General features: G+C 50.5%; 1 protein-coding gene across 4 annotated transcripts in view; it reads left to right on the top strand.

Annotated features, from left to right (window-relative positions):
* The window catches only part of Mbp (myelin basic protein), a 108,849-nt gene that overhangs the window by 47,296 nt on the left and 44,958 nt on the right, over positions 1-16,595 (top strand). For all 4 annotated transcript variants that reach the window (XM_029546893.1, XM_029546895.1, XM_029546894.1 and 1 more), the window contains exon 3: positions 145-232. In XM_029546893.1, the coding sequence (XP_029402753.1) occupies positions 145-232 (88 nt within the window). The remainder of the gene's footprint in view (positions 1-144; positions 233-16,595) is intronic.

The raw sequence follows: 16,595 nt of genomic DNA on the forward strand, positions 1-16,595 counted from the left end.
GGATGGAGCCAGAGCACATGTGAGTGCCATGGCAGAGCAAAGACGCCCCCAGAGCTGAGCACCATCTTCCACTTGAAGACAATGTATCCAAATGTATCTGAATGTGTCTAACTGTGTTTGTTTACATGTATTTTTTTTTTTCAGGATGGTGAGATTCACCGAGGAGAGGCTGAAAAGAAGGGAAGCGTGGGCAAGCTTTCTCAGACGGCCTCAGAGGACAGTGATGTGTTTGGTATGTAGCAGCTGAGAGGGGAAAGTCCTGGGTCTGCTAGCCCATGCATTCTTACTAGGGAAGTTGTATTTCAGGGGCCTGGGTCCATCCATGTTTTTGTGAGGTTTTGTTATTGTGGTTGCTTCTGGTTTGGTTTTGTTTGGTCTTTGTGTACTTGTGTTTCTGGATGTGAACACGAGCTTGCACGTGGCACAGAGCCTGTGTGGAAACCAAAGGACATCCTGAGTGTGAGTCTTCACCTCCTGCCTTATATGAAACAAGGTATCTTGTTCACTATTGCATACACCAGGCTAGCTCGTCTAGGAACTTCCAGAGATCAATCTCCACCTCCGTCTCCTTCCCCTGGCACAGGAATCACAGATGTGCACTGCTGCACTTGGTTTTACATGGATTCTAAGGAGCCAAACTCATGACTCACGTGTGTATCGAGTTATTCTACCCACTGGGCTATCTCTCCGCCTCTGTCTTCATTCATAAACACGCCTGGGCAGGGGTTTGGCAATGGCTGCTCTCCAGGAGACCCTCTGTCACGTGACCTAGGGCCCTATTCCATTTTGTGTTCATTTTTGCTCCCTGTAGCCCTCAGGTTCCTCGCAGCCTCCCTCCATGCCAGTTCCTGGGAACATCAGTGAGCCCCACAGTGTTGAAAGCACACTGATGGGGAAGCGAGCGTGCCAAAGCCTGTGTACTTGGGCTGGCTGGAGGCAGTGACTCAGCTGTTGTTGGAATAACTGTGGTCTACGGAACACTCTGTTCTGTGGCCTCACGGGCACACACCGCCGTGCACACGGGTTTGTTTCTCCTATTTCTCAGAGGGGATGAGCACTCGCACCAGATTTTTTTTGAGGAATGCGGTTATCTAGAGCCCTAGGGGCACTGCTGCACCTTGTCTTCCCTTAGGGAGACATGAAAACGCAAGTGTAACTGGGAGCCAGCCTTCATGGCAAGAACCCACTGTCCCAAGAGGACACAGCAGCCAGGCCCTGCCACTGCAGGGATCATGGCCCAGGTCATGCAGCCTGGGTTTCAGTCACTCAAAGCCAGTGCCCTTAGTCACACTCCCTAGCCCCCACTTTCCTATGCAAAGACCTCTCTTCACTCTTTACCCCACTAGGCAGTGACATCTACCCTGCTGTCTCGTTATTGTTCGTGCTTATTAATTTGGCTTCTTCAAAATGTTTTTCTTCTGTGCTTTGTCCTTCTTGAGCAAATATCTGTGGCTGAAAAGCCTCTGAGATCAATGTGACCCCAAGGACTGAAAACCATGACCGGGGGCTGGAAGTACAGTGGCTGGCAGGCCAGTGGGGGAGGGGCTCTCCGGTTTCTTTGGCTGTGTCCATTTCCACGGGAATTTTCTGAGGGCATTCCTGTCTTTAGGAAGTGGGGTGTTCAATTTTTAGTGGCGGAGGGGAAAGTAGAAGGCAGCGGTGTGGCTGCCTGACAGCAAGGTACACAGTTTAAAATACTCAAGGCAAGGCATGGCACAGAGCCTGATGTCTGCCTGTACTGTGTTTAGGATGGTTCAAAGTCTGCTGGGACCCTTGTGTTTTCTAAGTATGTACATAGAAGTAATGCACATCTATATACACAGAGGAGTATCAGGGGTACCAAAGGAAAGGCATAATATGTATGCTCAAGTTTACATTTTCTTTAAGCAAGTTAGTTGTGATTTTTTTGTTATGCTAGAGGTTGAGTTCAGGAGTTGAACACATGTGTAAATGACTGCTTTACCACTGAGCTGTGGCTCTATTCCCGATTAATTTTTAGTTTACTTGTAACAATAGCAGCCCTTGTGTAACACTGTGCATATGTGTATATGTGTGTGTACACACAGACACAATGTATGTAACACACAAACCATGCCTTCCAAGAGGCCTCTGTGAGTGTCCTCCTTGAATTGTACAAACACTCTGATTCCTGAAGCCATCTTCCCTGAAGCCGCCTTCACCCTGACAGAGCAAGGCAGAAGTTGTGGGTCTCTCCACAGCATGGTGCCCGGTGGTTGCTCCTGAGACCTAGGATATAGATATACTCGCGCCTGTGGCATGAAGGCAGCTCAGAGCTCTCGCAGTGTAGACGCAGTACGAACCGAGTCACCCTCACGCATGGACAGCTCATACTGGTACTGGTGAATCAGAGCCCAGGGGTGTGTGGGGAACCTGCTGCCTGCAGATGTCCTAGGTTCACTCAACCCTGAGTCAGGGAGGCTGGGCCCCAAGTACTCCTCAGCAATCCTCAGCGGTACAGACCAAAGATCCAGCGAGCCGCCAAAGCCCCGCCCTTGATCTTGATAACCGCCTCCTGGCCCTCTCTGGGACATACACGGGTTCCAGGCTAAAGATGAAAAATGACAAATGAAGAAAGAGAACTCCAGTGGCCCTGACTGACTTTTCTGTTTTGGTTGGTTGGTTTAGTTTGGTTGGGGCTTTTTTGGTTTTGTTGCTGTTTTATTATTTTCATTGGTGGTTGTGGTGTGTGTGTGTGTGTGTGTGTGTGTGTGTGTGTGTGTGTGTGTATACATAGGTGTAGGTCAGAGGTGTAGGTCAGAGGAGGGCAATTTTTGGAAGCTGAATCTCTTTTCCAACGTGTGGGTCCCAGCGATCGATCTCGGGTTGTCAGGCTTCGCATTAACTGTAACCAACTGAGCCATCCCTCCAGCCTGAACATGGACATAGGACCTAGGAAATATAGCAGAGAATTCTTTATAATCTGATAGTGGTTTAGACGTGATTCCAAATGAAACCAGCTCCCTCTGCTTCATAAGAACTTCTCTGACCATCCAGGAGGCTCATAGCTTTCCAGAAAAGCAAGCTCCCATGACAAATTCATGGGATTTTGTGAATATGGAGTCAAATGCAGCCCTACCATGGTCATGTCTGAACTCTCAGATATCGTTTCGTTCCTGTGTCAGAGAACAGAAAGTAGTGAGAACTGTCCCCTGTAGCCAGCACGTTGTTACAGGACGCACAGACTCTAGGATATTGGACACACGGGGTTGGAAGGGGAATGCTATTTCCATGAAGAAGATGCTCTTGGATGGGATAAACTGGACAGCCAGAGAGAAGTTTGCAGGCAGGGTTGACTGGGCACAAGTGCTACATCTGATGGCTCTAAGGCCCAAGCTAAGTCAATGAGCGAAAACCAGACTCACTTCCTCAGTGCCTCTTCCAGGCCAGAGGCAATCCTGCATGCTTTGAGACCTTACATCAACGGGTAAAATAACGCCGAAAGGTTGCCTCAGTCTCAGGGGAGTGTCTCAGCAGGCACAGTGTTAAGTCTCTCATCCTCTTCCTCTGTGGTTACACCTCAGGCCTGGTTGCCTGGATACACAGGAGGAAGGAAATGTTGCAGACACCGTAGCCTAGGGAACCATGGTGACCCCATTTTGAGGAACCAGGCTATTTTTCAGCTGGCCGGGTTTTAAACTTTGTTGAGCCACACGCCCACACTGCACATACCATCCCGTCATTTGAAGGCAGTGGAGAAGAAAGGCAACAGGCCCCACCCTCTTCCTTCAGAGCTCTCAAAACAGGGTGGGTCCCGGGCAGGTCCTCCTGAAGATGAGCGACTCTAGCAATATATACCATCCACCAGAAGAGGGAGCCACTGCTCTGCAGGAGTGACCGGTTCCTTCTAGACAGTCCAGGACTGAGACACTGCTCCATGTGTGCGCAAGCTGCACAAGTTTGACAGGTGGTGCAGGCAAGGATGGCTGCATAGCAGGATCACCTCTTCCTTCCTCTGCTGTCCTATTTCACGCGTCTGTCAGGTGCACAGGTGAGGTCGAATCTTATGGAAAGTTACAAGGAGGTGCAGGTGATGGAGACGGGCCTGCAGGTGTTGAGTGTTGATGGAAAACATGTTCGGCAGAAACGTTGGCATGCACTTGTCTCTGTTGTCCACGGCTTGAGTCAGTCTACAGTAAGGGGGCACACAGGAAGCAATAGATTAACCAAAGACGATGAGGTCCAGATCCCATAGAGATGCAGCTATGACAACCGTGATCGCTGTGGTGGGGTTTAAGCGTGAGATTTGGCCACCGGCATGGCAAGTCAGATGTCTTGGGTCACGCGGTATGTGGCAGACAGAGCTGTGCAGTTTTTGCCTTCTGCTTCTTTGGCTCCTCAGATGTGAGGAGGGGAACAGGACAGAACCTCTGTGAACGTGTCCACACGTGGACAGCCAGGAGTGTATGGCTAGGTCAGCTCCTGTTTTTATTTCTTTCTTTATTTAGGTTTCTGGAGGTTTTAGTTTTATTTATTTTATGCATATGGGTATTTGCCTGCATACACATGTGTGCACCACGTGCATGCCTGGTGCCTGAGGAGGTGAGAAGAGGACGACCTAGGACGCCCTGGAACTGCAGCTATGGATGGTTGTGAGCCACCATGTGGGCACTGGGAACCAAACCTCAGGCCCTCTACAAGAGAAACACGCTTAACCACTAAGCCATCTTTCCAGCCCTGCTTGTTTGGGTTCTGAGACACGATCTTCCTCTGTTGCCCAGGAGAACCAAGAACTCACTACAATCCCCCAGCCTCATCCTCCCGAGAGCTGTGTTTCCTGATGTATGTGTTCCATACCGCCCTATCGGTTGCTACAATCACAAAGAGTTTTACACAGCCAATTTAAAGGATGCAAAGTTGCGTTTAACAAATTCTAAGAGTTTTCAAGCTCACATTTTTTATTAGAGATAACAGTTCATTACACGGTGGTCGTGGGCCACAAACTGTCCTGTGGACTGGCTTCTTTATTGTGACAACCTTCTATCAGAGCCTCAGCCTTCTGTCCACAGACCTGATCTGACCCAAAGACGGAGAGTTGGACGGACAAAGCTGGAAAGTCCTTGCTGAGCCAGGACTTGGATGGGTATGGCATAGAGATACAGGCTCCCATGCTAGAAAAATACTCAAGAGTTAGAGAGGTGGTGCTCCCAGAAGCTGAAGCCCCCTCATTCCCTGTCCAACTAGAGGTGAGTGGCAGGTCCCAGGAAAAGGACAAGAGAAGGTTGCCTACAAGCAGAGAGGCGCCATCCGGTTCACTTGCCAGCTTACACTTTACACTATCCTGGTCTCCTCCTGTCAGAGGTGCTCACTTCCACCCTCACAGCAAGGGCACCAGTGAGAGAGAGAGTGGGCGATCTGGTCATTGTCGTGGACACGCCTGTAATCCTGGTACTCAGGAGGTGGAGGCAGTGAGAACCCTGCTTACAGACAAGCACATCACAAACCCAGCTCAGCCATGTTTGGGCGTGTTGCAGGTCTGCTGGCATTTCTGCTGCTCTCTATTACCCATAGCTGGGTACACGTGCCCAACTTGCGTGGCTCATGGGCTAGAGAAGAGCTAAACAGCAGATGCTGCGAGTATAGTCACTGGCATCCCAGAACGTCCTAGTAAAGTTGTCATCTATGACAAGTGCTGTGAATATCCGCAGCTTTGAGTCTTGCAGATACTATGGCTGGAAAACAAAGGTGGTTTTGGCTGTTGTTGCTTTTCAAGCAGCAGGTCAGCATTCTGTTGTTGAGCGGCCACCTCAGCAAGAGGAGGTGCAGAAGCCAGGAAGCCTTTGCAAAGAGGGATGGGAAGAAAGGGACTGTGCCTTCACCAAGTACCTGACCACTAGCGTGTCCATGGGAGATATCCCTTCCAAGAGAAGACAAGCCTCTGGCTGAAAGAGCAGGGCAGGAGAGGAGGAGGAGGAGGAGAAAAGTCTGGCTCTCCAGCTGGGAGACTCAGGCTGCTCTTACACATTCAGTGTCCATTCCTGAGAGGGAGTCCCTAGGTGCTCCCCAGAGCACCCTCACCCCAAGCCATCCCAATTGACTCAGCTGCTTAATTTGCCTTATTAGTGAGGACAAATTGAGTTGGGTTTGCAGGTGTGAAATCTTTCTTGCATGTGTGTGGGCTCCTCCCACCTCCTGCCCTACTCTGGGCTCTTTATCTGGGCCCTTGATCATGTGTTATTTTAACCAACTTCTAAGTGGAGTCTTGGTGTTGGTGTGAACTTGCCCAGAACTCCCAAAGATCAGAGTTCGTACTCTGTATGTAGGATTTTCAGTCTTTATTTTTCTCCATACTTTTAAAATAAATACTGTGCTGTGTTTATTTCATTACTTTACACAGGTATACTTAATTAATAGATTAAAGGATTTAAAGTAATTGAAGGGTTAAAGGATATACTCCAACTATCTGACAGACTGTTTTAGGTTCTGACCAGTTTAACCACTGACGTTTTATAAGGCTCCAATGGTCCGTACTAATACTTGTTTGAAAACCGCTCGCTCTCCTATGTGGTCGAATTTGAGACTGTAGAACTCCAGCCCTCTGGAAACATTAAAGACCCAGAAATAACCAGTTTCTGGTGTATCCTGCTCCTCAGATGTCCCCGAGGCAAGCTGCAGCATCCCCTGTCCCCATTCCCTCGGTGCCCTCCTCCCAGGATAGACACGCACTCACATTAGGACATGTGAGTTATGTTCGTGTTAGTACACGACCAACGGGCTTAGGCATCCTCACCCCTCAGTCCTTGCTGTTTGCAGCCCACAAGGCCTCTCTCCTGGGCTCACTGCCTTTGCCTTTTCTCAGAAAATAGGACATCGGCACCTCTAGCTTCTTGATGTCTTTCAATTCCTCTTCACACTTTCCTGACTTCTGCTTTCAGGGGACCTGCTGTGGGAACCCTGTCCTCGCCACACATTGTCTGCACTCCTAGGCGCTCCTTAGAAAACTCTCCGTGACCTTTTAACCCTTACATCCTGCATGGTCTGTCTCCAGCTCAAACAGTAGCCAAGCCTGCTTGGACTGCAGCTCCACTACAGGAAGTGGCCTGAGTGTCTAGTTGCCTGAACTTGTGTGAGCGTACCTCTAGAGGGCACTGTACAAGCAGGCTAACCTCCCTTCAGTACCGGAGTCCATCCACAAGGGGAGCCCATGCAAGTCTCACCTCAGTGTCCCATCTCGGTGACCCTCCCTGAACTGAGACACAACCTGTCAGGACTCTTAAATCCTAGAGGCTCAGAACCCCAGATGCTCTTGTGTTCTGGCTCAGAGTGTCTGGGAAGAGAGGGGAAGGGTGATCCACCAGCTGGAGGCTCTACTGCCAATCATGGTGGCATCCATCACTTCCTTCTGGTCCTCTGACCAGAAGTGTCAGGCAGCCCCTCCTCCATACAAGGCACCAGGAAGAGGGGCACAGAATATGGGCACTGCTCCCAGTGGACATTGCCTCTTCTTATTTGTTGCTTGGTCCTTGCCCAAGATCTGGGCAAGACAGAGAGTAACTATCAGTGTATGTAGTATTAAATCTCAAAACAGGGTTGGGGCTTCAGGGCAGCTCTGCTCTTCTCTTCTCTCTCCTCTCCTCTCCTCTCCTCTCCTCTCCTCTCCTCTTCTCTCCTCTTTTCTCTTCTCTTCTCTTTTCTGAGACAGGGTTTTTCTGTAGCCTTAGCCTTGGCTGACCTAGAACTTACTATATCGACGAGGCTAGCCTCGATCTCACAGAGATCTGCCTGCCTGTGCCTCCCGAGTGCTGCGATTAAAGCATATGGCACGATGCCTGCCCTGGGAGAAGCTTTTTCAATACTGAGAGCAGGATAGGAGGGCCCAGCTCTACCCTCTGCTCCCTGCTCCCTACTTCCCTCTGACACCTCCTCTCTCAGACATTGCCTCCCTTGGGCACAGCCTCTGCAGACTCTGAAATCCACCAGATTCCCCATTCTGTATCTCTTAGGGCCTAGGCTATTGTGTGTGCATGTGTGGTGTGTACACATATGGTGAGTGCAAACCAGTGCACACACATGTGGGTTTGGCATGTGCCTATCTATGGGTGTGTGCACATGTGCAGCATGTGTGTACAGATGTGTGTGTGTGTCCTAGAGAGCCCCACCTTAGAAATGCCCTCAAGTCACTTTGGGTCAGCAGAGCCACAATAGGACAGGGAGCAATTGTGAGAACAAAGAGGAATACAGTCTCCCAAGCACAAATAGCAGATGTGATGGGCTGTGGCCAGTTGGGGAGCGACGTGTCGTGCCTGCAGCCCAGGAACGCTGAGAGCCTTCCCTGCACAAGGCCCATCCCAGACATCTTGTACCCAGCACCATGGTCCCTTTGAGTATGTTAAGTGCCTTGGGTCTGATCTTAATTCAGAAACACCTGAGTTTGGTCTTCGACAGTAAACAGAGCTGTTTCATGCTGTCTCGCCCTTGTCTAAATTTGTCAGTGGACTTGGGAGCTGGGAGCTGGGAGCTTGGGTGTGTCCTGTAAGAAGCTCACACTCTTTCAGTTTACCCTTCGGCTTATACAAATGCACTGGGTGGGCCATCGCCAGCATGAGAGCAGGGATGTCGCTGATTTCCCAGGAGGATCCTTAAGGGAATGGGTGTCTCTTCTCTCAGAGGCACGATCACGTCAACATCTCACACATGTAAGAAAAAACGAGTCAGGATGGAAGATGTTTGCCTTGCCATCCTGGGACTCAGTAGATGTTCCCTGCCTCTCTCCTGTTCCATGCTCTTTGCCCACATCTCCCCAAAGCCGACACACGCGCATCTACCCTGTGAAGAGGGTTACGGGGCACTTATTTGGAAAGCTCTCAGGCGCATGTACCCCATGAAGAGGGTTGGGGGCACTTATTTGGAAAGTTCTCTGGCGCATGTACCCCATGAAGAGGGTTGGGGGGCACTTATTTGGAAAGCTCTCAGGTGCATGTACCCCGTGAAGAGGGTTGGGGGGGCACTTATTTGGAAAGCTCTCCATAACCTTCCTGCCTGGACACAGCTCCAGCCACTCAGCAGCTAAGTCAGGCTTGGCGCTACCCATAGCACATCCTGTGTCACACATTCCTGCCTAGAGTGTATCTGGATGCTGGCCCCTCATGAGAGCAGTCATGAGAGCCAGGCTGTTTGAGCATCCTGGCAGGTGACTTCCTGTTAACTTATTGAACTGTTAACGGAGCCAGGTCAGCTGGTAGGCAGCAGTTCCTGTGGCGCGTCTACCAGCAAATGAACCCTGGGTGACATGCTGAGACTCATGGACATTAGAATCAGAACGGAGTGTTATGTTGACTACTGGTCACTGTTATTCATGGCTACAGTTGCTCACAAACTACCTACAACTTAGCTATGAAAGCACTCCATCGCTCTTCCTAGCTTGGAGAATTTTATTTGTCTTTCATTATCTCTTAATGCTTTCCTCTAGCTAAAGCTTTTCGTTGAAATGAACAGAATACGCCTTCAGGTTCCATACGTTTTCCTGGGATCTTCCTTCAGATCCCAACACGCCATAGGCAAGCCCAGCAGGTGTCTCCCTCCCAGACCCGCTGTTTCCCTAGGCTAAGAGTGGCAAGCACTTCCCTGGGAGTCTTTGAGATACTGGTATTAATAAATCCATAATGGTTTTTCGCTTCAAGGAAATCCTATCAGTGACAAAGCCATCTCTTTCCTGAGAGAGTGCAGCTTTCACCCCAGTGCGGCAGGATCTGGCACACAATCACACTCTCGCACTGGTGAACTCACGTGCCACACACAGTCCACCTCCAGCCCCACTGGCTGTTCCCGTGGAACCCGCACTCAAGGCTGGAAACTGCACTGCAGGGATGTCACTCATCTGTACTGGCACTGGCCGTTAACTGGCACGGGGAAGGTCAGCGCCACTGCCAGAAGGAAAGAGGCCTCCTAGTCCCTCCCTCTGGTGGTTCGTGGGTAGCTGCTGGCAGGAGGACTTTGAATTTCCCAGTGCAGTGAGGAGTAGAGATGTCTTCCAAGGCATTAGCTGGTAGGCCAAACTTCTGCATTGCATCATTCTATGGGTGTGGCTGAAAGCAGAAGAGGTGCAGAATAGATAAGGAGTCCGCCATAGTTGCTACTCAGCTTTTCCTCTGGAGTAGTGGGACAGAGGGTGTCTGCTCGGATGTTTCAGGGATACAGGGACCCTATCACATCTTAGATATCTCCCTTCCCCTCCCTCTCCCCCTCCCCTGCCCCCTCTCTCCCTTCTCTCCGTGTGCACGTGTGTGTGTGTGTGTGTGTGTGTGTGTGTGTGTGTGTGTGTACACATGAGAGCGAGCACTCATATATAACTATCCAGGATCACATGGAGATGAGGAGCTGCCCATGGGCTCCGACGCACAGCCTGTAGAGAGTGGAAAGGCCCAGTGTATACTCTCTGAGCATCCTGACCGTGACACACAGGAGGAAAGCTGTGAGGGAGCTCAAACCGGTCGGCCACACTCGAGGCCGCGGGCCCAGGTCCTTTGGACACCAAGGACACCAAACTTGGACACCAAGGGCAGTCAGCAACAGCCTTGGCTCATAACTTACTGCTACATTGCTACATTATGATGTAACAATGTAGCAGTAAGTAAGTCACAGATGTCTGTGTGAGTCTGGTACCAGGTTGGCCCTAGTGCTCCCTCAGTTCTCCTGTGCAGACCTCTGGTCACCCTCAGAAGTTTTTCCTTACTCAGTGGGGGGTGGGGGGAGCCATAGCTGCCCTAGGCTTCCATGTGCCAGGCAGGGCAGCTCACATTTACAAGGAGAATTTTCACAGTCTTCAGTGTTCAAGACCCCCAAATCGTTCTCCTTTTTTCATGCTTTCTTCCTTTGTCAAGATGATGTGTGACTGTAGATCAGGCTAGCTTCAAGCTCCTGGTACTCCTTGTGCCTGTGTCTCCTGTAAGCAGCGATGTTAGGCTGTGCCAGCACGCTCAGCTTCCTTACTGTTTCTGCAACTGTCTCTGTGCAGCAAGCTGCTAGAGGGGTCAGGGCCTGAGTGCCTTTGTCCCTCAGCCCAGGGAGTCAGTAATTTATTAGTCGGGGGATTTTCCATGAGACAGTCATGTGTTTGGATCAGGAACTTCTTAAAGTCAGGAGATGTGCAGAAGTGTGAGGGTGGACACTCAGGGAAGCCCTGCGATATCTGCTGTTTGGTTTTTACTCTTTGAAAACCTTGATGCACTCAACACTCAGCCCCCAATTAAACAGCGCTTGTTTCCAGAGCATCAGGAGCACACATCACTTGGAGAGTGTAAGCCGGCTCCTACCTACCCAGTGGCCAATGTAGAAGTAAGTTACATGTAGGCAGCAGTAGTGACCCAAAAGGATGGACTTGCAACAGCATCTTTCCTTTCCTTCCAATCCAAGCAGAAAGTCTGCTAAGAGGCAGAGGAGCCCTTCCAGGCCACTGAGGAAGTCTTCCTTGCTGTTCTCTCAAAGCACCTCTGGGGCCTTTCGGCTAATTGTGTAAGAATGTGGGATAAAACTGAAACGGGTCTGGGGAGCTGGCTCCACCAGTAAAGTGTGCACCTCACAAGCACAAGGACCTCGTTCTGATCTCCAGGGTGCTTGTGGGAAACAGTCGGTCACAGTGGTTCATACTTGCAACCCTAGTGCTCCAGGAGAGGGACATGAGAATCCCTGGGGCTCGCCAGCTGCCCAGTCCAACCCGCCTGGTGACCTCTAGGTCAGTAAAAGGCTCTGTTCCCCAAACTGGAAGAGAACACCCAGGGACCAATGCCCAAGGCTGTCCACTGGCCTTTAGATAGATGCACACGCAGCCCAGACGCCTTTCTAGTGGAGAAAAGTGCCGTTACTGAGCAGACAGCCTCACACAGCCTTCATCTTCACTGCTTACTGAGAAAAGATGTCCTCTTATTATTTGGATGCAAAATGCATTCATCCTACAGATACTTCTAGAAGGCTTAGAAGGCTTGTTTACATCAGCCGTCAACTCCCCACCAACATAGAGGTGTTAGTGTCCACGATACAGGGACCATCTGTTAACAAGATGTTACTTCTTGCTCACCTCTGCCTCCCTGATGATGAATCTAACGACTTCCGGTAGCAACACTCCTGTGTCTAAGTCTCTGAGTAATGCTCAGAACTCCTCCAGGATGTAGCAGAAACAGGAAACATGTTCTCCAGCTTCTCGGGGGCTTCAAGGCAAAGGGGAACTGGAGACCCAAGTCAAAGAACAGGAGGCAGGGGAGCAGTGCAGGAGACAGGGGAGCAGTGTGGGAGGCAGGGAAGCAGTGCAAGAGGAAGGGGAGCAGTGCAGGAAGCAGGGGATCAGTGCAGGAGGCAGGGGAGCAGTGCAGGGGGCACGGGAGCAGTGCTGGGGACATGGGGAGCAGTGCAGGAGGTAGGGGAGCAGTGCAGGAGGCAGGGGAGTAGTGCAGGGCCAGGGGAGCAGTGCAGGAGGCAGGGGAGCAATACAGGGCCAGGGGAGCAGTGCAGGAGGCAGGGGAGCAGTGCAGGAGACAGGGGAGCAGTAAGGGAGGCAGGGGAACAGTGCAGGAGGCAGGGGAGCAGTGCTGGAGGCAGGGGAGCAGTGCTGGAAGCAGGGGAGCAGTGCAGGGGGCAGTGAGCAGTGCAGGGGACAGGGGAGCAGTGCAGGGAACAGGGGAGCAGTGCAGGGGACAGGGGAGCAGTGCAGGAGGCAGGGGAGCAGTCCTCTGATTCTCCCTGAAGTTATGCATCTGCCTTGCTCTTCCCATCCCTGCTCAGTGGCCAGAGTGCGGAATATTAGTCTATTTCTAGCCCTTCAGTTAATGGCTGTTGATGATATGTATGTAGTACAGTTGCAGTCTGGGGACAGAACTTTCCTCTGAAGACTCAGCGGTCTGACCTCTTGACTGTGTGGCAAGTGTGTGACTCACTGGATGTCCAAAGGATGCACTGTCTGTATCGTGTTAGCATGAAATATCACTTACACCTACGGTTCTTGGAATTGCATACACCCGTCTACAAGTGTCCTCTTTTATGTTCTGATTTATTTTCTGTTTGTCGACATGGTCAACTGACGCAACAGAACAGTGAGGTTGAAATTTAATTGCTTTTTAATTTTAGAGCACTCCGTCTCCCCAGCAAGAGGGCTCGGAGTGTTTGCAGTCACTGTCCCCTCTCCCACACCAGCCTCAGCCACTGCAGCCACAAAGCTGCCGACTGACTGCATTGAAGAGATTGCATGCTCAGCACTATTGTGTAAATGGTGTGATCTTTGGCCATCTTTCCTTTACCCTCTCTGAGGGGCAGGGATGAGGCATTCTGACCTTACATGTGTGTCTCTCCTTTGTAATCAGGTGGCTGCTAAACCCAATCTCCAAAGTCCCTCCTGTGGGTGAGCCTGTGGCAGGCAGGAAGGAGCCCTGGTGCCTCCTGAGGTCAGAGGTCTCCTGGCTGCCCGTGGTCAGGGAATTCCACTCGCCTGGTTTTGGGTGGAGATCTCAGTCAGTGACCTAGGCTTGATGGAGCACTCCTCGTCATCTGGAAACCTCTCCTCCATGAACAAGGGAGGGGAGAGTGCTCCTCCATAGTGAGAGAGAGTGCTCCTCTATAGTGAGAGAGAGGTCCTGGCTTCCAGAGAGACTATGAAACATCATTTAAAATTTCCAGGACTAAGAAGGTCACCACGATCCCAGATGCCCCAAGGCATAGTGGGAAGGGCCACCCCCTGCTCTAATCCCACCGCTGCCAGTTGGAACACCCCTCAGGGAGCGGTCAGTGTAGAGACAGGAAGGTGACAGGAGCCAGGAGCCTGCACGTCAGGGGTCCTGAGAGCATCCTCCCCAGTACTCTGTAGCTGTCTGCATAGGAAAGTGCCTTTGGTCCAAACGTAGATGCCAAACAGACTTCCTCCAAGGAGTTCCCAGCAAGCCATCAGAAATGGCAATGCCACCATTTCTGGATCTGATGGCACAGGGATGCTGTGCAGATGGTGTGGTGGGTGGCAGCAGCAGGAGCTCACACCACGGAGATAAGCAAGCAGCAGAGCCGAGGGTGTAGAATGCAGGCTCATGTGCCGGAGGAGGAGGAGGAGGAGGAGGAGGAGGAGGAGGCTCAGGCCATGGCAGAAGGTGGTCAGGGAGAGATGCTGGACCATGCAAAGCAGGGGTGTGGTGTCCCTCCCTGCGTGCAGGTGGGAAGAAGTGTGCCTTACACTGTGTTCAAGTTGTGGATGTGCACAGACTCCCGGCTGTTCTACACACTGTTCTCCATCCATGCTGGACCTCCTTGAGGACCCGGTGACAGATAATCTAATGCCTGCCACTCAGGACAGAGATCAATACCATGGAGCACACTGAGCAAATGTTACAAGCCACCCAGAGCAAGATCCCAATCCATCCCAATTCACAGAGCACTCACAAAGCCTTATCCCAAGTAAGCTACCACCTACTGGTGTCGTTCTTCCTACACTACATTTGGACATACGCAGAGATTCAAGTAAGAAGGGATTGTCTGGCCCATGGGAGCCCTGCATTAATAGTAACACCGACCTGCTTGATCACTGAGGAGAAAGGCAGTCCCAGCCTGGCCCTTGAGCTTGCTATCAAGCCACCAGGGAGATACACAGTCTTAATTTAGTATAGGTATTGTCCAAGCAAGCCCAAAACATGAACACACTTAGTCATACTGTTCAGTACCACAGTGACCAGGACCCTGGGACATAACACAGGCACTTGGGAGACTACACCAGACGTTTCTGATGAGATCAGGAAAGGCCTCAAAAAGAGTTGCAGAAGTCAGTTCCACCTCAGCGGTGGAGAGCCCTAGAGGGGTTCATTTTCATAACCTAGAGGCATTGAATATCTACCCGTGTTCATTTCCTGTGTAACTATCAACTGATGCAAGGCTCACACGAGATGAAGATGGCTCCTTACAAGTGTCACTGTGGTGTGGCCAGAGTTTTCACACGTAATCTAAAGTGTGTTTAGCTGCATTTGCTAAAGATTGAAGCTAGTTTCTATTTCTCCATGTCGTTGTCTGTGGCGGCTGAATGGGACTGAGGGGGGAGTTGCCTCAGAATGTCAAACTAAAGAGAAAGCAGCACCGTTAAAGGTTTGGGTGCATTCAGGTCGGGGGCTCAGTGAGTCAGGTGCCTGCTCTGCAAACATGAAGCCCTTAGCATGGCTCCCCAGCACCGACAGAAAAAGCCAGGCATGGCTGCTCACACCTGTAACCGCCTTACTGACCAGACAACCCAGTGGAGGTGGTGAGTGCCAATTGCAGTGACAGACCCTGTCTCAAAAAATCAGGTGAAAACGTGCTTGTAGAACGGTGTCAGCAAAAGCACCTACACGTGTAGGTATGCGCACAAACATACACACATGCCACATACATACACGCAACATACACATACACACCACACACACACACCACACGCACATACACATACACACATACATACCACACACAAACACACATACACACACCACATGCACATACACACTGTGCACACACATACCATGCACACACACACACCACATGCACATACACACACTCACATGCATACCACACATAAACACACATACACACACCACATACACACAGTGCACACACACCACATGCACATACACACACTCACATACATACCACACACACACATGCACATACACACTGTGCACACACATACCATGCACACACACCACACCACATACCAAACACATACATACACACACACCACATATATACATACTACATACACATACACACCATTCATACACAGAGAACATATACACAACACACACACTCACACACACCTTGTGTGAATACACTCCATACCAAGAGTCAAGAACTAGACCAGGCTTTGCCTGAGGCCATTTTATAACCAGTATCTCAGAAAGCATTCCACTAATGGTCTGGCTTTAGAATCTGGAAAAGGCCTGTTCTATTACCCAAAGGTTTTCAAAACTTTCACCATCTCTTCACTCACTTGAAGGGACTATTTTTATCCTTAAAACCAAGCAGGGGCTAACACCAGCTGACACGGGGCTGACACCATGGGGCGCTCCCTTGATGGTGGATCGTGGAACTGAAAGACAGCATTGTGTAGGGCCTGATCGCTGAGCTCTGCCAGACATTTGACACCATTGTCCCTGTGGTATTCAGGCACAGTAAGTGCTGCACACAGATCTGCCACTGTCCCCGAGAAGGACCTAAAAATAACTCGTAAATGCCCTGTCCTAAATGCCTCCATTTTGTTTTATGTGGCAAGCCCACACTCCGTGAGAGTTCTAATCAATGCTGACTGATTTTTTTTCCTATTTACAAATGATTAAAGAAATACTCTCTAGCTATATACAAAATAACATGGCTGCTTTAAGAAATGGGATGGTTGGAGTCGGTTCTGTTTACTAGAGAGTAAGTAGGGAAGCCAGTCTGGCTGAATCGATTGTGGCTTCTCCCCCTTCACCATCCAGCAGGCAGAACCAAAGCCCTTGGGAGACCCAGATCATGGTTTCTGGAATGTGTCCCTCTGATGAAAGGCAGGAGAGGACACCAGCCTTCTGCTCCTCCCAGAAATCTGGACAATGGTGGGAAATGCTAGACACACATATAATCAAAAAACAAAACAAAACAAAACAAAACAA

Source organism: Mus pahari, chromosome 15 (genome assembly GCF_900095145.1).
Source record: "Mus pahari chromosome 15, PAHARI_EIJ_v1.1, whole genome shotgun sequence".
In the NCBI taxonomy this organism is placed as follows: Eukaryota; Metazoa; Chordata; class Mammalia; order Rodentia; family Muridae; genus Mus; species Mus pahari.